The 25,730-nt window shown below is 35.5% G+C and overlaps 2 protein-coding genes and 1 long non-coding RNA gene across 3 annotated transcripts; all 3 read right to left on the reverse strand.

Moving 5' to 3' along the window:
• Window positions 1-3,067: 3,067 nt before the first annotated feature.
• On the reverse strand, window positions 3,068-14,964 carry LOC135789378 (uncharacterized). Its single transcript, XR_010547536.1, has 16 exons — window positions 14,761-14,964; window positions 13,621-13,657; window positions 7,279-7,334; window positions 7,115-7,170; window positions 6,785-7,005; window positions 6,620-6,675; window positions 6,453-6,510; window positions 6,288-6,349; window positions 6,146-6,201; window positions 5,985-6,042; window positions 5,816-5,871; window positions 5,651-5,706; window positions 4,335-5,541; window positions 4,167-4,221; window positions 4,002-4,057; window positions 3,068-3,892 (listed from the first exon to the last, which is right to left on the reverse strand). It is a non-coding gene; the product is annotated as an uncharacterized lncRNA (long non-coding RNA).
• A 1,009-nt stretch (window positions 14,965-15,973) lies between these two features.
• LOC135804104 (uncharacterized) lies at window positions 15,974-18,848 on the reverse strand. Its single transcript, XM_065317860.1, has 3 exons — window positions 17,031-18,848; window positions 16,734-16,936; window positions 15,974-16,680 (listed from the first exon to the last, which is right to left on the reverse strand). Exons 1-3 carry the CDS (start codon window positions 18,775-18,777, stop codon window positions 16,090-16,092), a joined length of 2,541 nt encoding a protein of 846 aa, XP_065173932.1. The 5' UTR covers window positions 18,778-18,848; the 3' UTR covers window positions 15,974-16,089.
• A 2,697-nt stretch (window positions 18,849-21,545) lies between these two features.
• On the reverse strand, window positions 21,546-24,900 carry LOC135803695 (uncharacterized). The gene is given in 7 exon segments (XM_065317370.1): window positions 21,546-22,419; window positions 22,457-22,562; window positions 22,565-22,608; window positions 22,703-23,609; window positions 23,701-24,039; window positions 24,232-24,270; window positions 24,273-24,900. Coding segments are annotated over 7 exon segments (2,346 nt in total). The 5' UTR covers window positions 24,817-24,900; the 3' UTR covers window positions 21,546-22,052.
• Window positions 24,901-25,730: the final 830 nt, after the last annotated feature.

A 25,730-nucleotide genomic window follows, 5' to 3' on the forward strand; every position in this document is an offset into this window, starting at 1 on the left:
TCTAGTGTTATATTTTGTAATTTGATAGCCATACATATGGCCGCTATGCAGACGATAAACATGTTTTAAAATGACGTCACGTGTTTTGTAGGTATTGAAATTGCAAATTCTAAAGTTATATTGTATTTAGTTTGTTAATAAAGAAATGTTAAAGGCAATGGCTGTGTCTTATGACTTGTGCACCCCTTCCTTTTACTATTTTCATTAATTTTCGAAACACGCGGTGGAAATTTGGCTTATCTCGCCAACCGTTCACGCGTTTTCAATGATTCTTTCAAATTTGCATAGCGCGAGAGTCAATTTATAAAATGCGGCCATGTCGCCCCCTAAAATCACGCTGGAAGTGTCTTAAAATCGCGCTGATACTTTTACTATTTTCATGAATTTTCGAAACACGCGGTGGAAATTTGGCTGTATCTCTCCAACCGTTCACGCGTTTTCAATGATTCTTCCAAATTTGCATAGCGCGAGAGTCAATTTATTAGATGCAGCCATGTCGCCCCCTAAAATCACGCTGGAAGTGCCTTAAAATCGCTCTGAAACTTTTACTATTTTCATGAATTTTTGAAACACGCGGTGGAAATTTAGCTGTATCTCGCGAACCGTTCGTGCGATTTCAATGATTCTTTCAAATATGCATAGCGCGAGAGTCAATTTATAAGATGCAGCCATGTCGCCCCCTAAAATCACGCTGGAAGTGCCTTAAAATCGCTCTGAAACTTTTACTATTTTCATGAATTTTCGAAACACGCGGTGGAAATTTGGCTGTATCTCGCCAACCGTTCACGCGTTTTCAATGATTCTTTCAAATTTGCATAGCGCGAGAGACAATTTATAAGATGCGGCCATGTCGCCCCTAAAATCACGCAGGAAGTGCCTTAAAATCACTCTGAAACTTTTACTATTTTCATGAATTTTCGAAACACGCGGTGGAAATTTAGCTGTATCTCGCGAACCGTTCGTGCGATTTCAATGATTCTTTCATATATTCCGAATAATTTTCCCAGATGCGGAATTTAATTCTTTATTTCCCTGTATGGAAATATAGTGCGAGAAAATTCCGTAACGTGAGTTATAATGATAGGTGTGTGTATACGCATATACGCAATAGTAGGTACTCGTAGTTTCGTTAGTATAACGCGCGAACCGAATGCTGAAATTAACAACTGATGTAATGAATTATTATATTTTATTTTATTTTAGTGCACTTCAAACATGTGCTATTTCAATTCTACACGCATATCGGGGTTTGTGTATAAACAAGTTTTTATCTCGCTATAAACGTGCGCAATTTTTTTTTGCCTCTCATGCTACGAACGTTCGACCACTTCAGTCTGTTCTTACCTGCACGCTGCTCGGCATCATTCTTTCATTCATTCCGATTACATTACGTTTTATTATTGATTAAAAATGAGTATTTCTAACGGCACCTAATGACAACAGACATGTAGATTGTTTTGTGTAATTAACGACTGTCCTTGGCAGGATATGCCGGGAATATTGTGTGTTAAAATTATACAGGTTCACTATCCCTCAAAACAAATTTAAATAAGTGTGCGTCATCGTGCGAGTTCTCACACACGTGTTGTTTTTTGTTTCAGTACTTTCTATGATTACCTGATGCACTGGTAAGTTTGTAAACGTTATTACATTATACTGTCATATTTATCTAAAATTGCATGTAACGTGAATACCGTAACAACATAAAATTGATGCATGCCGTCGGATGCGACTTGGATCTACCCGCAGAGTATGGTCATGTCAATTATCGGTTTAATAACGTGAAATTTTCCTTGCTTGCATTTTTATTTTTATTTCATAAATCTGCCGGCTCTTTAACGTATTTTCGTAGTTTGGCAATTAATTATTGAGAGTAATATATTTGTAAAATGTAGCAATTTTCTTCTTGTATCACCCTATGTTCTACTTTACCTTGCGTTCTAGTGTAAAACTGACTAAATTTGTCGTCTTCTACTTAAATTTTGTATTTTATTTTTAAATTTAGGAATTTCCTGTTTGTATCACCCTGTATGTTTGTTTTTCTTGATTTCCTATTATAAGTTTTCTAAATTTGTATTCCCGACTGTTTTCTTTTTTGTACTATTGATTTTCTTTTTGTGATGTTGTAATTTCCTTTTTGTAGCACCCTGTATATTTGTTTTTCTTGTTGTCAGTGAAAATTTAGCTTTAGTTGTTGTTTTTCTCTAAGAGAGTTCTCCCACTCGGGGATGATCCCCACTATAAAAATTGTTAAGGTATCCTGTATGATTTGTGTACTCCATCTTTCATTTCAGCTACAGGTCAGAATTTGTAAGAATATTTTTAAGTGTCACCTCTCTTGAGGCGACTTAAAACTTAGAAATATTTTTACAAGACCTTATAAGGATTGTCCTTATAAGGAGTTCCCTCTCTCTGGGGGTGATCCCCCACCATAAAAATTGTTGATATGCCTGATAATTTCGGGGATGAAGCGCAGAGACATCGTAGCTGTAGGTTGGGCCGGGAGCAATGGATGCATCGAAGCAGTGGGCGATCGACCAGAGCGCCGGAGGCGCTCTGGGAGATCGACCTGTGACTGTCTTATAACGACACGTGCCAAAAAATTTAAAAATCTCATCCACTCCTGTTCTCTTTCTTCTATCTTCTCCTTCTCTACTACTCCTTCTTCTTCTTCTTCTTCTTTTTCTCTGTTCTCCGTTTCTCTACTTACTTTTCTTATTGCCTTACTTGTATTTCAATTTCTCTTATATTTCGTTGCAATTCATATATGCAACCCAAATTACACCTGATATTTTTATATTTGAGAAAAATGCCTTCCATACCTGAGATTCGATCCGTGTCTACTAGCATGCCAGCAGGTGCACGTCTCCACTCGACCACCGAGTGTTTTTGTTATTAATATTTGATTCTTCTATTTATGTTTCTACTTCATTCAACTTTTTAAAAACAACAACACAACTCAACTATGTTGCACTAGCTCCACACGCATAAGATTTATATGCAACATGACTTGAGATGTCAATACTGAAAACGACAAATAGGATACCATAAAGTAATATGAATAAGATTGTAATTTTACATTGTGTTTTACTGAGAACAATAATAATAGATACATTTTTTTAAATAAAAATAATCAACAGTTAGAACATTTTGGAGTAGTAAAAACTTGCCTTAAAATACCCAAATCTCCAACACTTCAGCTAAAGATATTGCAAACTCAATCCGTGCACTCACAAACATTCTGTCTGGCCATCAAAGTTGTCCATTTACAGGAATTAATTATAAATCCAAGTTTTTCTTATGTGCGAAACGATAACTGATTGTCAACGGTCACGCGCGCACCGGTGAACATAAAATTAATCCACGATTGATAAACACAGCTCCGTGCAATCACATAAATTTAATACATGAACAATAAATATGTTTAGCCATGCGAGCATACTTATCCGACGGACACCACGTACGTCCTACAAACAACCACCACACTGGTCTGTTATTACAGAAATTTAATTACAGAATTCTAGATTAATTACAGAATTAAGACCTTTAGTAACGCTAACAAATATCACGAAGTTTGATTAATGAACAAAACACGTGCACACCACACCACGGCGCACGAACGACTAAGCCGGACTAAACAAGAACGACAATTGATAACCGACCCACAGTTGGAGGGACGACAATCTATGTTCGTAAGTTGAAAACAACAACGCACGCAATAACAGAAATGATGTGATATGAAGCAATTAAATTTCCGAATTTTTATTTTAATTTTGTAGGTTTGCCGAAGGTTAAACCCATAAGTTATATACGAAGATGATAGAGAATTTCAGTACCTACAATTTGGGGAAAAAAACGTGGTCCTACGACGTCAGGTTCGGCCGCTAGACACCTAAAACAGCAAAAATTAGATAAACAAAAACACAAAAAGGGCAATTTCGTAGGTTTCCCAAAGGACAAACCCACAAGTTATATACGAAAATGATAGATAATTTTAGTACCTACACTATGGTGGAAGAACGATTGTTCTACGACATCAGGTTCGGCCGCTAGACACCTAAAACAGCAAAAATTAGATAAACAAAAACACAAAAAGGGCAATTTCGTAGGTTTTCCAAAGAACAAACCCACAAGTTGTATCCGAAAATGATAGAGAATTTTAGTACCTTCAATATGGTGGAAGAACGGTTATCCTACGACATCAGGTTCGGCCGCTATCACCTAAAACAGCAAAAATTAGATAAACAAAAACACAAAAAGGGCAATTTCGTAGATTTCCCAAAGGACAAACCCACAAGTTATATACGAAAATGATAGAGAATTTTAGTACCTACCATATGGTGAAAGAACGGTTGTCCTACGACATCAGGTTCGGCCGCTAGACACCTAAAACTGCAAAAATTAGATAAACAAAAACACAAAAAGGGCAATTTTGTAGGTTCCCCAAGGGATAAACCCACATGTTATATACGTAAATGATAGAGAATTTTAGTACCTACAATTTGGTGAAAAAAACGTTGTCCTACGACATCAGATTCGGCCACTAGCCACATAAAACAGCAAAAATGAGACAAACAAAAACACAAAAAGGGCAATTTCGTAGGTTTCCCAAAGGATAAACCCACAAGTTATATACGAAAATGATAGAGAATTTTAGTACCTACAATCTGGTGAAAGAACGGTTGTCCTACGACATCAGATTCGGCCACTAGCCACATAAAACAGCAAAAATGAGACAAACAAAAACACAAAAAGGGCAATTTCGTAGGTTTCCCAAAGGATAAACCCACAAGTTATACACGAAAATGATAGAGAATTTTAGTACCTACAATCTGGTGAAAGAACGGTTGTCGTACGACATCAGGTTCGGCCGCTAGACACCTAAAACCTCAAAATTGAGACAAACAAAAACACAAAAAGGACAATTTCGTAGGTTTCCCAAAGGATAAACCCACAAGTTATATACGAAAATGATAGAGAATTTTAGTACCTACAATCTGGTGAAAGAACGGTTGTCCTACGACATCAGATTCGGCCACTAGCCACATAAAACAGCAAAAATGAGACAAACAAAAACACAAAAAGGGCAATTTCGTAGGTTTCCCAAAGGATAAACCCACAAGTTATATACGAAAATGATAGAGAATTTTAGTACCTACAATCTGGTGAAAGAACGGTTGCCATACGATATCAAGTTCGGCCGCTAGACACCTAAAACATCAAAATTGAGACAAACAAAAACACAAAAAGGACAATTTCGTAGGTTTCCCAAAGGATAAACCCATAAGTTATATACGAAAATAATAGAGAATTTTAGTACCTACAATCTGGTGAAAGAACGGTTGTCGTACGACATCAGGTTCGGCGGCTAGACACCTAAAACAGCAAAAATGCGACAAACTATAACACAAAAAGGGTAATTTCGTAGGTTTCCCAAAGGATAAACCCACAAGTTATATACGAAAATGATAAAGAATTTTAGTACCTACAATCTGGTGAAAGAACGGTTGTCGTACGACATCAGGTTCGGCCGCTAGACACCTAAAACAGCAAAAATGAGACAAACTATAACACAAAAAGGGTAATTTCGTAGGTTTCCCAAAGGCTAAACCCACAAGTTATATACGAAAATGATAAAGAATTTTAGTACCTACAATCTGGTGAAAGAACGGTTGTCGTACGACATCAGGTTCGGCCGCTAGACACCTAAAACAGCAAAAATGAGACAAACAAAAATACAAAAAGGGTAATTTCGTAGGTTTCCCAAAGGATTAACCCACAAGTTATATACGAAAATGATAGAGAATTTTAGTACCTACAATCTGGTGAAAGAACGGTTGTCGTACGACATCAGGTTCGGCCGCTAGACACCTAAAACAGCAAAAATGAGACAAACTATAACACAAAAAGGGTAATTTCGTAGGTTTCCCAAAGGATAAACCCACAGCTTATATACGAAAATGATAGAGAATTTTAGTACCTACCATATGGTGAAAGAACGGTTGTCCTACGACATCAGGTTCGGCCGCTAGACACCTAAAACTGCAAAAATGAGACAAACAAAAACACAAAAAGGGCAATTTCGTAAATTTCCCAAAGGATAAACCCACAAGTTATATACGAAAATGATAGAGAATTTTAGTACCTACAATCTGGTGAAAGAACGGTTGCCATACGATATCAAGTTCGGCCGCTAGACACCTAAAACAGCAAAAATGACAATTTCGTAGGTTTCCCAAAGGATACACCCACAAGTTATATACGAAAATGATAGAGAATTTTAGTACCTACAATCTGGTGAAAGAACAGTTGTTGTACGACATCAGGTTCGGTCGCTAGACACCAAAAACTGCAAAAATGAGACAAGCTATAACACAAAGAGGGTAATTTCGTAGGTTTCCCCAAGGATAAACCCACAACTTATAATCGAAAATGATAGAGAATTTTAGTACCTACAATTTGGTGAAAGAACGGTTGTTGTGCGACATCAGGTTCGGCCGCTAGACACCCCTAAAACAGCAAAAATGAGACAAACAAAAACACAAAAAGGGTAATTTCGTAGGTTTCCCAAAGGATAAACCCACAAGTTATATACGAAAATGATAGAGAATTTTAGTACCTACAATCTGGTGAAAGAACGGTTGTTGTACAACATCAGGTTCGGCCGCTAGACACCTAAAACAGCAAAAATTAGACAACGAAAAACACAAAAAGGGCATTTTCGTAGATTTCCCAAGGGATAAACCCACGAGTTACGTACGTAAATGATAGAGAATTTTAGTACCTACAATCTGGTGAAAGAACGGTTGTCCTACGACTTCAGATTCGGCCGCTAGACACCTAAAACAGCAAAAATGAGACAAACAAAAACACAAAAAGGGCAATTTCGTAGGTTTCCCAAAGGATAAACCCACAAGTTATATCCGAAAATGATAGAGAATTTTAGTACCTACAATCTGGTGAAAGAACGGTTGTCATACAACATCAGGTTCGGCCGCTAGACACCTAAAACAGCAAAAATAAGACAAACTATAACACAAAAAGGGCAATTTCGTAGGTTTCCCAAAGGATAAACCCACAAGTTATATACGAAAATGATAGAGAATTTTAGTACCTACAATCTGGTGAAAGAACGGTTGTCATACAGCATCAGGTTCGGTCGCTAGACACCTAAAACAGCAAAAATGAGACAAACTATAACACAAAAAGGCAATTTCGTAGGTTTCCCAAAGGATAAACCCACAGCTTATATACGAAAATGATAGAGAATTTTAGTACCTACAATCTGGTGAAAGAACGGTTGTCATACAACATCAATATCGGCCGCTAGACACCTAAAACAGCAAAAAAGAGACAAAGTGCTAAAAAGTGAGATAAAATTTTAATTCCTAAGAAAAAATTGCTAAGGGGGGGTGCTTGATACTTTTTTTCGACGATTTTCGATAATTCATATCTCTCAAACTAAAAGAGATACCAACCAACGAATTGCTGATTATGAAAGATTGAAAAATTCTCTATCAGATAAAAATATAAAATAATCATATTTTCAAAAGTTAAAGGTCAAAAAACGCGACTAAAAGTGCTAAAAAGTGACATTTTGCATTTTTGACGATTTTATTCAATCGCGAATATCTCGTAAACTAAAAGAGATAACTAGGAACGGATCTCGGCACCTTAATCTACGGACTGATCTCTATAAGATATGACAGTCAAAACGAAAATCTGAGAGATAAAATTTAAATTCTTAAGAAAAAATTGCTAACGGGGGGTGCTTGATACTTTTTTTCGACGATTTTCGATAATTCATATCTCTCAAACTAAAAGAGATAGCTACCAACGAATTGTTGATTATGAAAGATTGGAAAATTCTCTATCAGATAAAAATATAAAATAATTATATTTCCTACAGTAAAAGGTCGAAAAATGCAACTGAAAGTGCTAAAAAGTGACATTTTGCAATTTTTGTCCATTTTTTTCAATCGCGAATATCTCGTAAACTAAAAGAGATAAATAAGATCTGATCGCAGCGTTTTAATCTACGAACTATTCTCTATCAGATAGGATAGTTAAAACGGAAATCTGTGAGATGAAATTTTCATCCTTAAGAAAAAAATTGCCAAGGGGGGGTGCTTGATACTTTTTTTCGACGATTTTTGAAAATTCATATCTCTTAAACTAAAACCGCTAGCTACCAACGAATTGTTGATTATGAAAGATTGGAAAATTCTCTATCAGATAAAAATATAAAATAATTATATTTCCTACAGTAAAAGGTCGAAAAATGCGACTGAAAGTGCTAAAAAGTGACATTTTGCAATTTTTGCCCATTTTATTCAATCGCGAATATCTCGTAAACTAAAAGAGATATTTAAGATCTGATCGCGGGGTTTTAATCTGCGGACTATTTTCTATAAGATAGGCTAGTTAAAACGGAAATCTGAGAGATGAAATTTTCATCCTTAAGAAAAAAATTGCCAAGGGGGGGTGCTTGATACTTTCTTTCGACGATTTTTGAAAATTCATATCTCTTAAACTAAAAGCGATAGCTACCAACGAATTGTTGATTATGAAAGATTGGAAAATTCTCTATCAGATAAAAATATAAAATAATTATATTTCCTACAGTAAAAGGTCGAAAAATGCGACTGAAAGTGCTAAAAAGTGACATTTTGCAATTTTTGCCCATTTTATTCAATCGCGAATATCTCGTAAACTAAAAGAGATATTTAAGATCTGATCGCGGGGTTTTAATCTGCGGACTATTTTCTATAAGATAGGCTAGTTAAAACGGAAATCTGAGAGATGAAATTTTCATCCTTAAGAAAAAAATTGCCAAGGGGGGGTGCTTGATACTTTTTTTCGACGATTTTTGAAAATTCATATCTCTTAAACTAAAACCGCTAGCTACCAACGAATTGTTGATTATGAAAGATTGGAAAATTCTCTATCAGATAAAAATATAAAATAATTATATTTCCTACAGTAAAAGGTCGAAAAATGCGACTGAAAGTGCTAAAAAGTGACATTTTGCAATTTTTGCCCATTTTATTCAATCGCGAATATCTCGTAAACTAAAAGAGATATTTAAGATCTGATCGCGGGGTTTTAATCTGCGGACTATTTTCTATAAGATAGGCTAGTTAAAACGGAAATCTGAGAGATGAAATTTTCATCCTTAAGAAAAAAATTGCCAAGGGGGGGTGCTTGATACTTTTTTCGACGATTTTTGAAAATTCATATCTCTTAAACTAAAAGCGATAGCTACCAACGAATTGTTGATTATGAAAGATTGGAAAATTCTCTATCAGATAAAAATATAAAATAATTATATTTCCTACAGTAAAAGGTCGAAAAATGCGACTGAAAGTGCTAAAAAGTGACATTTTGCAATTTTTGCCCATTTTATTCAATCGCGAATATCTCGTAAACTAAAAGAGATATTTAAGATCTGATCGCAGGTTTTAATCTGCGGACTATTTTCTATAAGATAGGCTAGTTAAAACGGAAATCTGAGAGATGAAATTTTCATCCTTAAGAAAAAATTGCCAAGGGGGTGCTTGATACTTTTTTTCGACGATTTTTGAAAATTCATATCTCTTAAACTAAAAGCGATAGCTACCAACGAATTGTTGATTATGAAAGATTGGAAAATTCTCTATCAGATAAAAATATAAAATAATTATATTTCCTACAGTAAAAGGTCGAAAAATGCGACTGAAAGTGCTAAAAAGTGACATTTTGCAATTTTTGCCCATTTTATTCAATCGCGAATATCTCGTAAACTAAAAGAGATATTTAAGATCTGATCGCGGGGTTTTAATCTGCGGACTATTTTCTATAAGATAGGCTAGTTAAAACGGAAATCTGAGAGATGAAATTTTCATCCTTAAGAAAAAATTGCCAAGGGGGTGCTTGATACTTTTTTTCGACGATTTTTGAAAATTCATATCTCTTAAACTAAAAGCGATAGCTACCAACGAATTGTTGATTATGAAAGATTGGAAAATTCTCTATCAGATAAAAATATAAAATAATTATATTTCCTACAGTAAAAGGTCGAAAAATGCGACTGAAAGTGCTAAAAAGTGACATTTTGCAATTTTTGCCCATTTTATTCAATCGCGAATATCTCGTAAACTAAAAGAGATATTTAAGATCTGATCGCGGGGTTTTAATCTGCGGACTATTTTCTATAAGATAGGCTAGTTAAAACGGAAATCTGAGAGATGAAATTTTCATCCTTAAGAAAAAAATTGCCAAGGGGGGGTGCTTGATACTTTTTTTCGACGATTTTTGAAAATTCATATCTCTTAAACTAAAAGCGATAGCTACCAACGAATTGTTGATTATGAAAGATTGGAAAATTCTCTATCAGATAAAAATATAAAATAATTATATTTCCTACAGTAAAAGGTCGAAAAATGCGACTGAAAGTGCTAAAAAGTGACATTTTGCAATTTTTGCCCATTTTATTCAATCGCGAATATCTCGTAAACTAAAAGAGATATTTAAGATCTGATCGCGGGGTTTTAATCTGCGGACTATTTTCTATAAGATAGGCTAGTTAAAACGGAAATCTGAGAGATGAAATTTTCATCCTTAAGAAAAAATTGCCAAGGGGGGGTGCTTGATACTTTTTTTCGACGATTTTTGAAAATTCATATCTCTTAAACTAAAAGCGATAGCTACCAACGAATTGTTGATTATGAAAGATTGGAAAATTCTCTATCAGATAAAAATATAAAATAATTATATTTCCTACAGTAAAAGGTCGAAAAATGCGACTGAAAGTGCTAAAAAGTGACATTTTGCAATTTTTGCCCATTTTATTCAATCGCGAATATCTCGTAAACTAAAAGAGATATTTAAGATCTGATCGCGGGTTTTAATCTGCGGACTATTTTCTATAAGATAGGCTAGTTAAAACGGAAATCTGAGAGATGAAATTTTCATCCTTAAGAAAAAAATTGCCAAGGGGGGGTGCTTGATACTTTTTTTCGACGATTTTTGAAAATTCATATCTCTTAAACTAAAACCGATAGCTACCAACGAATTGTTGATTATGAAAGATTGGAAAATTCTCTATCAGATAAAAATATAAAATAATTATATTTCCTACAGTAAAAGGTCGAAAAATGCGACTGAAAGTGCTAAAAAGTGACATTTTGCAATTTTTGCCCATTTTATTCAATCGCGAATATCTCGTAAACTAAAAGAGATATTTAAGATCTGATCGCGGGTTTTAATCTGCGGACTATTTTCTATAAGATAGGCTAGTTAAAACGGAAATCTGAGAGATGAAATTTTCATCCTTAAGAAAAAATTGCCAAGGGGGTGCTTGATACTTTTTTTCGACGATTTTTGAAAATTCATATCTCTTAAACTAAAAGCGATAGCTACCAACGAATTGTTGATTATGAAAGATTGGAAAATTCTCTATCAGATAAAAATATAAAATAATTATATTTCCTACAGTAAAAGGTCGAAAAATGCGACTGAAAGTGCTAAAAAGTGACATTTTGCAATTTTTGCCCATTTTATTCAATCGCGAATATCTCGTAAACTAAAAGAGATATTTAAGATCTGATCGCGGGGTTTTAATCTGCGGACTATTTTCTATAAGATAGGCTAGTTAAAACGGAAATCTGAGAGATGAAATTTTCATCCTTAAGAAAAAAATTGCCAAGGGGGGGTGCTTGATACTTTTTTTCGACGATTTTTGAAAATTCATATCTCTTAAACTAAAAGCGATAGCTACCAACGAATTGTTGATTATGAAAGATTGGAAAATTCTCTATCAGATAAAAATATAAAATAATTATATTTCCTACAGTAAAAGGTCGAAAAACGCGACTGAAAGTGCTAAAAAGTGACATTTTGCAATTTTTGCCCATTTTATTCAATCGCGAATATCTCGTAAACTAAAAGAGATATTTAAGATCTGATCGCAGCGTTTTAATCTACGAACTATTCTCTATCAGATAGGATAGTTAAAACGGAAATCTGTGAGATGAAATTTTCATCCTTAAGAAAAAAATTGCCAAGGGGGGGTGCTTGATACTTTTTTCGACGATTTTTGAAAATTCATATCTCTTAAACTAAAAGCGATAGCTACCAACGAATTGTTGATTATGAAAGATTGGAAAATTCTCTATCAGATAAAAATATAAAATAATTATATTTCCTACAGTAAAAGGTCGAAAAATGCGACTGAAAGTGCTAAAAAGTGACATTTTGCAATTTTTGCCCATTTTATTCAATCGCGAATATCTCGTAAACTAAAAGAGATATTTAAGATCTGATCGCGGGGTTTTAATCTGCGGACTATTTTCTATAAGATAGGCTAGTTAAAACGGAAATCTGTGAGATGAAATTTTCATCCTTAAGAAAAAAATTGCCAAGGGGGGGTGCTTGATACTTTTTTTCGACGATTTTTGAAAATTCATATCTCTTAAACTAAAAGAGATAGCTACCAACGAATTGTTGATTATGAAAGATTGGAAAATTCTCTATCAGATAAAAATATAAAATAATTATATTTCCTACAGTAAAAGGTCGAAAAATGCGACTGAAAGTGCTAAAAAGTGACATTTTGCAATTTTTGCCCATTTTATTCAATCGCGAATTTCTCGTAAACTAAAAGAGATATTTAAGATCTGATCGCGGGGTTTTAATCTGCGGACTATTTTCTATAAGATAGGCTACTTAAAACGGAAATCTGAGAGATGAAATTTTCATCCTTAAGAAAAAAATTGCCAAGGGGGGGGTGCTTGATACTTTTTTTCGACGATTTTTGAAAATTCATATCTCTTAAACTAAAAGCGATAGCTACCAACGAATTGTTGATTATGAAAGATTGGAAAATTCTCTATCAGATAAAAATATAAAATAATTATATTTCCTACAGTAAAAGGTCGAAAAATGCGACTGAAAGTGCTAAAAAGTGACATTTTGCAATTTTTGACGATTTAATCAATCGCGAATATCTCGTAAACTAAAAGAGATAACTAGGAACGGATCTCGGCACCTTAATCTACGGACTGATCTCTATAAGATATGATAGTTAAAACGAAAATCTGAGAGATAAAATTTAAATTCTTAAGAAAAAATTGCTAAGGGGGGGGTGCTTGATACTTTTTTTCGACGATTTTCGATAATTCATATCTCTCAAACTAAAAGAGATACCAACCAACGAATTGCTGATTATGAAAGATTGGAAAATTTTCTATCAGATAAAAATATACAATCATCCACGTACGGTGCCCTGAATACGAGTCACTTCTACCGCAATTTTTATTTAAGAATTATTCCCGACCTCTCTTATTTTCCCAATTTGAATACCTTACCTCATAGAGAATTTTCCAAAAATTTAGAATCTTCAATCCGAAATAATTGGAATTAAAAAACCGAGACAAAAATGGGATAGGGGTGGTTAAGGCGTAATTCCGCTGAATTGCATCTTCAAGCACAACTCTTGCGCTTTTGTGAGCGAATGAAAAACGAAACATTTAATTTTGAGATGTACCAGCCGAGTACGCGATAAATCAAAACAACGTAAATACAAACTGATACAGGACGCAGATTTTAAAATAAAAATATATAATTGATTTATAAACTTACCAATGCACAACTCATGGACTCCAAAGCACGGCAAATACTGTAAATAAAAAAAGAGAACATAAGTTAAAACAAAAATGTTTCATGCGACTTGGTAATATTATAATTACACAGTGGAGAAAAACAAATAATCTGTGCTGTTTAGTTAAAAGTACTTACACCAGCACGATGGGTCATCCTAATGATGAATAAATGTATTCACCTAGCAACTCGACACTTACGCACAAATAATAAATAACTACCTCCTATAGTCGCAAGTTAAAACGAAATAGGTAGTTGATTGATGAACGAATATAATGCGAATTTGGAAAATAGAAGTTCGGACAAACGATACGAGAGAAGCACGTTTGCAACAACCAGAGACCGGCACAAACTGGCCGCCAACTGCGCAAGCAACGACGCGACATTTGCGTTGACGGCCCGCGAACTAGACTGTGCACAATAAGACTCTGTGCCAGCTGCATGAACGCCGCAGGTAAAAGCAATAGATGCGCAAAGGCGGCGCGTCGATAGCACGAGACCTAGGCGCGAATTGCATTTGGCACGTTACCTGCAATCAAAACGAAAATATGGTGCAGCAACATGAGGCGTGAGAGGACGGCAACGACGACACACATGTCAATGCGATAAGAAAGTAAACTAAAAGAGATAAATAGGAACAAATCGCAGAAACTATTCTACGGACTATTCTCTATAAGATAGGCTAGGAAATGTAAGAGATGAAATTTTAATTCTTATGAAAAAAATGCCAAAATTGCTTGATACTTTTTTTCGGCGATTTTTGATAATTAATATCTCTTAAACTAAAAACGATAGCAACCAATGATTCGCAGATTATGAAAGATTGGAAAATTCCCTATTAGATAAGAGTATAAAATAATTAAATATCGTAGGGTAAAAGGGCGAAAAATATGACTAAATGTGCTAAAAAGTGTTAAATGTGCTGAAACTTGTCTAAGCTAAGCTAGCAATCTAAAATATGAAAAAATGATTCATAAGAAAAATTGCTGAAAAGGTGCTTTTTTAATACTTTGAGTAACGAATACCTTATAAACTAGAAGAGGTATTAGGAGAGTACTGAAACAGGAAAACCGCTCTGTTATCAGGGAATTCAAAGAATTCAACTTTATAATACGTTCCTACCTTGTAGTGCAGACGTAAAAGCGTGAGATGTAGTAAATCCTGGTTTTCAACACAGGTAGCACATGATTAATAACAATTAATTATCTCACGAACTCACTGGCACTAAATTCCGTCAATTTTTGATGTATTGAGTGTAAAATGCATAACACTGCATACAATTTCACACGCACTCTCCGCGACTGCCGATAAAGAACTAGCTAGCATCGTAGCTGGTCGCGTGTACATCGAGAAATCGAGAAATGAGATAAGAAGTTTGTATGTAAACAACGTCCGATTCCACATTGCACGATAAAACACGTTCGGTCATTCAATGAATAGTTATATTCATATTCACTTATGTGTTGAATTACCAAAACTGGTTATAACAATTACTTAATATATTAATTAATAGAAAAGTCTAATTTAAAATGATGAAATTAAATATGTGATGTTAAATAAATATATATCTGATATAGCTGATAAATAACGCCTGAATATGTTAAAATAATGTTATCTATTACAATTTACTGCTATATATTAAAATTTAGTAAAAATAAAAATGATTATTATGTAGGTATATTATATTTAATAATTATACTAATTGTGTTCAGTTTTAATATTAATAAAATATTCATTTGAAGAATTTAATACCAATAAGTACATTGTAGCGTCACCCATGGAGGAATTCTAGACTTATATTTAGAAATTCCTACTCATTCACTCAGAGTGATGCGTGAATTTATCCATATCGGTGTGCAGTGCGCACTTCACACCTACACGAGTGCCACACCCGTTTGACTACAGGTAAACTCACTGCTACAAGTGCAACGTCACACACCTCACCAAACGTGTTCACCGGCAGTAAACAAACAGCTTTATGAGGCGTCTGCGGATGTACTCTCTGAATCAATACTGGATGGCGCAGCGATGCACATTTCAGTTTAAAATATTTTAATATATTGCACGAAGGACGCGTGAGTTCAAGCGGGAATTGATATCTTTATAAAAATATCAATGTTTGTTTACAAACAATTGATTAACACGAATATCAAACGTATACTCTTCGCAGCATTCAAAATAATTCAAAATTAATCAAAAATTGCGCAAAGATGCACTTTAAACTTAAATAAATTGTCTCTGTAGCAATATTTATCCCAAAATATTAAAAATAAAAAGAAATATGCATAAAAACACACAATATCCGGTTTAAACTTGTCAACAACCAAATATAAAATCATCTTTCGATATTTATATGTATTAGGTCATAAATTGCAAAAACAATTAAACATTCGCATAAATATAATAAACAAACAAAAAGAATTAAACACCTTATTATATCTTAGAAAAACATTACGAGTTGGTAGACGTATTCGGCGACATTTTGCTCAAATCAACAATACTCCCATGCACCGCAGGCATTTCAACTTGTTTGGGAGGTACCGGTTTGATGGCCCCATCTTCATTAGCAACACCAAGCCCAATAGTAGCTCCTATTTTCGCTGAGGCTTGATTAAAAGTATCGCTGATTTTCACTTGTACCACATTGATGCACATAGACATCAAGGCCAAGCCGAAGACAATATATACAATCGAGACGATCATAAAGAACGGATGTCGTGGGACGTAATCACCGAAACCAATGGTAGACATTGATATAAACACAAAATAGAATGAAGCAAAGAAATCCCAACCCTCCCAGATACCAAATAGTACAGCTCCCAAGAAGATATACAACACTAGTAATAAAATAGCGACGGATATCGGAAGATTGAATTCATCATCAATTTCAAAGTTGGATATTGCCGGGGTGGGAGGTGCTGTGGTACCCTCGGTGCTTTCATGGGGACTTCCGGGTTGGGGTTGCATCATGTTGGGATCATATGCGGATGGACGCCGGAAAGTTGCCAGGTCGTACATCATTTGAGCTCCTTTGAATAGTTCCTAAAATATTTTCATTAAAAAACATGTTTTAGGTTAGATTTGAATAAAATTACCTGCGCTTGAGCTGTTTTTCTCATCTTTCTGCAACTCCCTGTATAATATAACCTTCTTACGAAGGACCATAAAAATTTGATGCATCTTGTGAACATTTTACCAAAGTCAGTCAAAATGATCAGAAACAGTGGAATTCCAATCAATGAATAAACAATTGTAAGAGCTTGACCAGTTTTTGTTGTTGGATATAAATGTCCATAACCTAAAATAATCAAAATTTATTTAAACTCACCAAATAAGACCTAATAAGACTAATAAAATTCTACATCTGTTAGTTTTGTTATTGTTAGTCTTACCAATAGTTGTTACAACAGTCAAACAATAAACAATCCCATTCAGAAAGCTCCAAGACCTCTCCCCGCTATAAGAATGTATCCCAGCTTCATGAGCTGTATGTAATTCTTCTTCAAATATCCTCAATCTGTTCCTAGCCAAAGATTTCCACTCCTCTTCACGCATGTTATGACTCTTCGTCCATAATAATTCAATGAAATCACGCTTGACTCGTTTTACTCCACATTTATAAAAGTTCTCGAAAGCTCCTTCAATATATTTGAAAACCATTCCTCCCAAACCACAGAAAATGAACAAAATCACCAAGTGATTGATGCATTTCCTTCGTAATCTTCGAATTATATTGTATTCTTCATTCATGTCTACTTTATACTTTCGATACTCTCGGAATATTTGTCTGAGGGAATAGTATCGAAATATTTTGAAGGAATCAATGAATCTCATCCTGGTAACTTCTCCAACATTCTTCACTTCGATTACTTTGGATGTTTTTGGATCTAGGAACTCGACAATTTTATTACATTTAACTGTATCTTTTAGTTTAATTTGTTTCTTCTTTTCAGCTGCTTTTTCTTTGATGATATCTTGTACTAGGACGCGTTTTCTAATTGGTCGTTTTGGTAAAGGTTTCTCTGAATTGTGGGACTTGTCACTTCCGGAAGAATATCGTCTTTCTGAAAGGGATCGGATTCTATCTTCCTGGCGTTCCCTACTAGCTTTCTGAGCTCTTTTAAAACTCTCCATTACTTCTTCTTGACTAAGTTCTTTAGGCTGAGACTGACTACGTTTTTGATCTTCAGTTTTCTTAAATCTACGGCGACGTAGTTCTTTACCCTTTTCTTCAATTGTATTTTTAGTTTTATGGAATAGATTTACCAGTTCTTGGGTGTTAGTTGTCACAAAATTGTCTAGTTTCTGTATTTGTTCTTCAAGTTGTCTAGGGATGCTAGAAGCTCGGTCCTGGTGACCATAATCAGAAGTGACACTTTGTCTTTCTGATGCTGAAGCGGAGGGAGAGCCGGAATCAGGTCGTTTTAGTTTGGGTTTAAGTTTTGTACGAAGAGTAACTTCAGGTTGAGATAGGGTAGAAGATTCAGGTGGTGGCGGAACTGGTTCTGTTGGTAATTGATCTTCAACTTTACTTGTTGATAATTGAGTTCCCTCACTAACCATTTCAACAACCTTTTTAACAGATTCAACAACATTTGAAGCCTTTTCATTTTCAATCAATTCTTCTTCTTCAGGAGGAACCTCTGCTAATTTCTGAGGTGTACGCTTCTTTAGAACCTCACCAGTCACCGGATCCTTCTTCACTTCTTCAGGTGTAGATGTATCATCAACTGGCACCTCCGCCAACATCTGAGGTTGTCTTTTAATAAGACCTTCCTTTTCCTGTTTAGGTACCTCTTTAACAACATCAGTAACATTATCTTTAGTAGCAGTTTCGTTTGATCGTTCGGTCGTCTTCGGTTTACGTCTGATTTCGTGCCTCTCAACCTCCTCGTCGTCGGTGGACGTCTCATCAGCCAGACGCTGCGCTCGCATAGGAGTCTGCGAACGCGCTTTATTCAATTCATTCGTACGCTTTCTCGTGATGGTCCTTCGCTTCTTCGCCACACTCGCACTGTGCACTTGCTCTGGAGTGACCATCGACTCCAGCTGCTCCATGCTAGGCATTTTTCTTTCGAGTCGAGCGCCTGCTGCATTTCGTTCGGTATTTTCGACGTTCGATGTTGTCGACGAATCCATGATGTCGAGACTGAGTTATTTTTGGAAGCTCGTTGCCGCCGGCACCAGTTTCAAAATTTTCTACGTAATACACAACTTGCTTTTTAGTTCAGGATGAAATTTCTAGCTGTCACTATGAGTTTCGCGTTTTGGAAACTTTAGAATATATTTTATAAATAGTCCTCACAAGTTATACAAATTATACTTTAAACTTTACTTTACTTTTGATTTTCATCGTGTTTAAATCATATATTAGTCAGTCGATTTCTTTGATTTTGGAATGTTTACAATCCCTGGACTTCTTAGAATGCAATCAGTTTAAGTGTGTCGCTTTGACTTGTTGCGTCGGCGTGACCAAAATAAATACTATTCACACGAATCAACTCATATCGAATCGCACGACAAAAATACTTTTCACTTATAAATAAATCCAAGTACTTATTAATACGCATCTTGGTGATGGTATGAGATTAATGCTCTTGTTGGAGAAAATTCTCGAAATTTCAGGCGTGACTCACTTGGCTAGACATCCTTATAGTTGTCACGAATAATCCGATCGTCATCATTAGCGTCACCAAGAATGTGTTAAGTATGAATAAAAGCGCAGGTCAAGACATTGTTAGTAAAATTACATCAACATAAATTAAGACATAGAAAATATAATTACCGATTGTTGTGTAGATGGTACTGCAGTACACAACCGCATTCCAGAATGTCCATATTTTTGGGCCGTGATTCGAAACAATCAATTGATGATTTTTGTAGGCTTGTATAACATAATCTTCAAATTCGTGGATTTTCGCCACTGCAGCTCCATGATATTCTCCATCTGATTTCTCACGTGGGATGTAAATCGATAAGTTTCTTAAGTCTTGAACCAGCTGAGTGCGTTTTGCTCGTATGTCAATTTCAACAATTTTTTCTTCGTTTCTTCCTAAAATAGAATAGAATAATTATGAGTTATGAGATTTGAGATTTATACAGCTGCAGTAAGTATAATAAAATATTTATATGGATGCTATTATAGATTCGATAAATTCGATAGTTTTACGCCATGTGTGAAAGATTTTATTCACTTTGCGATTTGTTATAATACTACATTTTTGATGAAATGTTTTACGACTATCATGGATCATCTGTGGTTGAAATTACGACGCAGTGAACTTAAATTTTTAGTATTATTCCAATTTTTCAACTTTTATTTTTAGTTTTTTCTTAAATTTTATTAAGCAATCAAAAAACACGTGTGATTCATGGATGAAAGTGATTTCGACCACGTGCACAAGTAAAACATATTAATTCCTTTATTTTTAGAACAAGTTTTTCTTCTTCAATCAAATTGATTGATGGTTGAAATATATTTAAGCTTCCGTTAAAATATTTAAACTAAAATTGACATTTGTTCGCTTATATAAATCTTCAACGTCAAAAGTCGTAAAAATATTCTGCGATTTGTAAAAAAGCGCTCGAGTAAAATGAAAAATAAATAGACCCCATTAATGAAAACATTGGCTATTTGCTGGCGCATGCAAAATAATTGTAAGCCACGCGTCTAAAAATATAATACAGAAAAAGTATGCCAGAAAAATTCGCATAAATTTTCCTTTTGTTTTATTTTTAAATAAATTTAATTAATTCTGCGAAAAAAATTACCTTCAATATTCTGAAATATAATTGCACCACCAACAGTGTATCCCACGATGACCAAAGTAAGAAAAATATGCGTAAACCATCTTCGACTCCATGAGCTTAATTTATTGTACAACCAAAAAGCGCCTTTTTCACCAAAACCAAGCCCTGACTTCGCCGTAGTCGTCGTAAAGTCTTTGATGTCATTGAACTGATTAAACATAAACTGCGACGCTTTGCGATGGTACATATGCGGAGGTATTCGTTGATTAGGATTACTATTCATGCTGACATTACTGTAGGCACTTTGTGGTTGATGGGAATAAGGCTGGAGGTAATCCTCCTGCGGGGGGATGTATAACGTCGGTGGTGCCCATCCCAAATGCTTCTTTTTCTTCAGAGGATTATCACCTGGAGGTGTTGATGGAGGTGAAGAATTTCCAGACATTTTAAACTATTTTATCACAGTTTTTAAATCCACTACAGAATATTTTAATTTAAAAAACACTTTTAATGTTTCACATTATTTTAATATTTTAATGATAAATATTGACTGTAGATTGTTGTGTTTTGTTGTTTTGTGATTATATTTTGATACAAACGTGCAGTCACGAGTCGCGTTGTAGAAAACAAAATCTACTGAGCGGTCCGTCGAGACGCACACGAGTCGAGAGACGTCGTTGCGTTTCAATCTTCGCGCACGGCGTCGCTTTCAACAGTCTCGTATTTTTTATTTTTATATTTTGGTGGCACTCAGGACGCTTGCACCTACTCATTGTGAACAATCATTGTTATTGTACTATTAAATTTAGTTATTTATAAACGCGCAGAGCTGTCGCATTTGCTAATCAACACGGCGATTCGTTTTCTTTTACAGAAATAAAATTATTGTATTTTCTAAAATTAAAATTGTCTCGTGAGTTTTGTCACCTTTTGACGTCTCAGTTGATGTTCTTTTGGCGTTTGACTGTGAAAATCTACGATCAGGATGAAAGAAATGTTACTCATCTTTTAACTAACGATATGAATATAAATAAAAGTATTACAGCGTGTCACAACACGAGTCGAGTGTGACACACCGGCTAGTTTTCATAGTTTTTGACAAACTGCGCAGCAGTACTCAGAAATTCCTGAAAATAATAAAAATATGTCGTTAGTGATGAAATATTATTCATTTATTTACATAATTGTCTGTATTGTCAGAAATTATTATAAGTTACAATGTATTACTGATATTATTAGTGTGTAAGTACTTGTCGTACTGTAGATAATTTATTTTTAAGTGAATGAGCACTTTGAAAGTTTGTTCCATAAATTCGTTGAAATTCGTCCCATTTTCTAGCCAGAAATATCACTCACCTTTACTTCCTACTCACGTAGGTAGACTTTCAAACAAATTTTCAAAATAATATGACCTGGATACAAAAAACTCGAAATAATCTTAAATATGTAAATTAAGTTAATGTACGTTTTAAAAATTGTATGTTTCTAGTGAATTTTAAGTTTTATTTTAATTTTTTGTTGATTTAGTTTATGTTTTGTGCTTTAGATGGCGATGCCTGTATTAAAACGTAGAGAAAATGTTGTGTTGCTTTGGTTTTCAGCCACATGATGGCTATAGCTGTACGATTTTATGATAAATTTGAGTAGTTGAAGGTTTTAGTTGATTATTTTTTTGTTTTCTTTTTCTTATCGGTTTCTTTTATGTTTCTCTGTGATTTGCCTTTGTCAACTTTGCCGGCCTTCACCCAATTTTCAAATATACTCATAAATAGATTCTCGCTAGCTGCGTCGGCCAATGGAAACAGGAAAACACGATTTTCCTCTATTTCTTGCTTTTCTTCTTCCAAGCGTTCCGCCTCCGCTTTGCGACGCTCCAATTCTTCCTTCTCCTCCGGCGTTAACTCGTCCTTACCTTTCTTTTCCTTCGGCTCAGTTTTTCTTTTGTGTCCTTTTTGTTTTCGACGCCTTTTTTCCTTTGGCATCTTTTTTGTTACCTTTATTTCCTTTTTCGATTTTGGGACTTTCTGACGTCTTCTTTGGCTTTTGCGCTTCTTTCGATTTGCGCGGCTTCTCTTTTTCGGGCTTCGGCTCCTTGGGTGGCTTAAACTGCGTCTTCATCACCTTCGGAATATTCCACTCCGCATTTACCGTCTGAGTTATGAGATTCGGGGACATCGGAACGCCAGTTTTATTAATGTGAAATGAAAGTTTTCATAAAAGCTGAAATTTATCGCCGGCCGGCGACCAAAATAAAAGATATAAAAAACAAGCACCAAAGACGATAAATACCGGCGGAAAACGTGTTCCAACTTACTACTCGAAAACAAAGTCCACTATCGCTCTAAGAATGTTAAAATTCAATTTTCTCAGGTCGGGACATTCATTCACTGCGGGCACATGCTCAAGTAGGTCATGACTTTTCGCCTGCGCGAAACTTTCCGCGACGACCGCAAAGTTTCCCCTCACATCGGCGTTGTCATCGGATTGTTTCTGCATCCAGCTCATCCACGGCACCCAGCCGACTTGTGGGTCATCCATATCCCAATTGCGTTGCTCCATCAATTTAAAATAAGCCCACTCCTTCATAATTTCAATTTCATGCACTCGCTCCAATTCCAATTGTCGCTCCACTTCAGATTGTCTTTGTTTGCCGGCAGTTTCTGCATCCATTTCAACTCGTGATAACTTAGTCTCTTGCAGATTAATTCCACTTCGTGCCTGCGATAAAGATGATGTTGCAGCAGGCGATTGTGGTGGAAACGTAGAGGTTGCTTGACGCTTACTCAAGTAATCGATAACTTGCCCGGATGCTGATTTAATATTCTCATCAATAAGTCGGCCGTCCGTGCCCGACGTTAAGTCGGAATCTTTATTCGTGTCGGTGGAGTTCACCACGCTCCTATCATCACTCGATTGCAATTCGCTTATATTGATTATGACCTCATTATAGTCCATATCTTCACCTGCCATAATATATGGATTGATGCAGGTGCAGTGGATTTGAGAGGGAGTAATCGGGTCACATATACAGGGTTGATCAATTGGTTTAAACTTTTTGTATCCGGCCCAGAATGGATATGTGTTAATACATTGCGAGGTATCATTAGTCATCTGAGATGTGGTATAATCTAAACTTTCCTCCTCTTCTCCTTCTTCTTCGCCTTCTACTTCTTGATGATTCATAGAGTCTGTTACTAGACAGGGATCTGAATAGGCATGGACTGAAATATTACAAACAAAGAATGAGAAACAGATGAACAATGACATTGAATGATGGAACGATAAGATCTATATCACGGGCGAAAATATTACCAATATTTCCAACCGGATTGTTCGTCTTCAAGTGATTTATATGCTGCTTGATGTCGAACTCCGGCTGGATGGTGATTTTGCGTGCGTCGCTCGATGTGATCGAGAAGGTTGATACTGAAATTGTGTGGTTCTCATCCAATGAGGAAGTTGAGTCATCATCATCGCTATCGGACGAGCTTGCAACTACTGCTTCTTGTTCTAGCAACTCTTGAACATAATGGTCGATAAACCCGGTAGCCGGAAACTTTTCGCACGACGTGCTGACGTGTTTGTATAAGGCAAACAGAATGTTTTTGAAGACACGCAGGAATTGTTTTCTTGATAAATTTAAAAGTGGATCTGAAATATTTTAAAATTATTAATAAAATATTTTTTCTATTTTTAGGGTTTTAGACATAAAAATGGTACTTTAGTCACGGATGGCTAAAGGAGTGAATAATGTACTTTAGTCACGGGTTTTAGTCACGGGGTGACTAAAACTCCACTTTAACCACTTGATACTTAATATATTCCAATATTTTTATTTAATACCGGCAATAAGTTTAAATATAGCCGTGACCCATTCAAGTATAACTTTTGTTCGTTTTCCTTGAAGGCGAAAACATCTTGAGCTTTCCAGAGACAATCGGTGAGAATATCCAACAAGAAGAATTGCACCAGGTCGTATTCGTACTCGTCGTATCCGAGAATTTTACCAAGAGCTTGGATACTAAAGCGGATGCCGCTATCACTAACTTTCGGTAGATCGGCGGCGGGAACGTGCGACACTGCGAGGGGTTTGTGCACGATAGGGCGCTGATAATCGATGTCGTAGGCGGGCGTGGGCGGCGGTACTCTGGCGTGCTTCTTCAAGGAAGGCTTGTCGTAGAAGTGGATAGCTTCGCCTAATAAATTATACTTGTCGCCACCGTTGCCGCCGTTGCCGGCGTTGCCGCAGCGGTGGTGGCGTTTGCTTGATGCATCATCTTTTGTTGTCTGCTCGACGTTTTCCGTTGCTACTTTACTATTGTTCCGTTCTACGTGAATTTCTTCCTCATCGTCATCGTGTGCTTCACATGCAGATTCGGAAAAGCTGCCAGAAATATGATTTTGGTGTAATAATACCTGTATACTCATATTGTTTAATGTTTAATGGTTAAATATTATTTTTGAGAAAGTGGAAAATGTCAGTTTAGAATAAAATGTCAATATACTGTGACTTTTGCTTCGTGTTGAAAGACAATTAAGTTCTTAAACGTCCGGATTATAAATAGTCAAACGTCGCATTATGTGTTCGGGTGCATGTTGTGAGAAATGGTACGAACACGCAGCGAGACATGAAAAACGAATAGCGACGTGGCTTGGAAATAAATGAAATTGTTGTGAATTAAGCGTGAGGTGCAAATGCTACCAACAGGAAGGAATAGAATAACTTGGCAGAGATTAAAATCACACATTCTCACACCTTATTTCCTTTTCCTTTAAATGTGCAAATTTTCCGACGTAATATTTTTACTTTCTGGTTAGAAAACATTGTTTTCTATACACTTGTGTGGAAAGCAAAGTTTTTCCACGGTTTTGAAACCCAAAAAGTAGGAATTTAATCACGGAAGGCCAAAACTGTGATTAAAGTACTTTAGTCACGGGTTTTAGCCACGGGGTGGAGCTTGCGCGTGCGCAATTTCGTACGGTGCAGCACAAGTTCATATAAAATTCACATACAAAAGCTAAACCATAAAATAAAGTAAAAAAAGAAAAAATAGCGAAACATCACGTCGCTAAACGTTGTTAAAGTGCCACTTAGCGCACTTGATACTTAAAATTCTATTCCCATCCGTTTTCTAAAATTATAAAACATTCATGTTATAAATAAATTTTTAATTCTAATTAATATGTCTACATGAATTTAATTATATATTGTGTCCTTTGATGTGTATCAAATTCGCTAGGTGCGAAAAGCGCATTGTTTGCACGCGCATTCTATGAGTAATTGCATCGCAGCGCAAATGCGGCATTTGTCTACGTGTGTGTTATTGCAATTTGCTGCCAGC

This window comes from Atheta coriaria, unplaced genomic scaffold, assembly GCF_025399875.1.
Source record: "Atheta coriaria isolate IRGN ID8LTWV9N9 unplaced genomic scaffold, Caltech_Dcor_3.1 hic_scaffold_3_pilon, whole genome shotgun sequence".
NCBI lineage: Eukaryota > Metazoa > Arthropoda > Insecta > Coleoptera > Staphylinidae > Dalotia > Dalotia coriaria.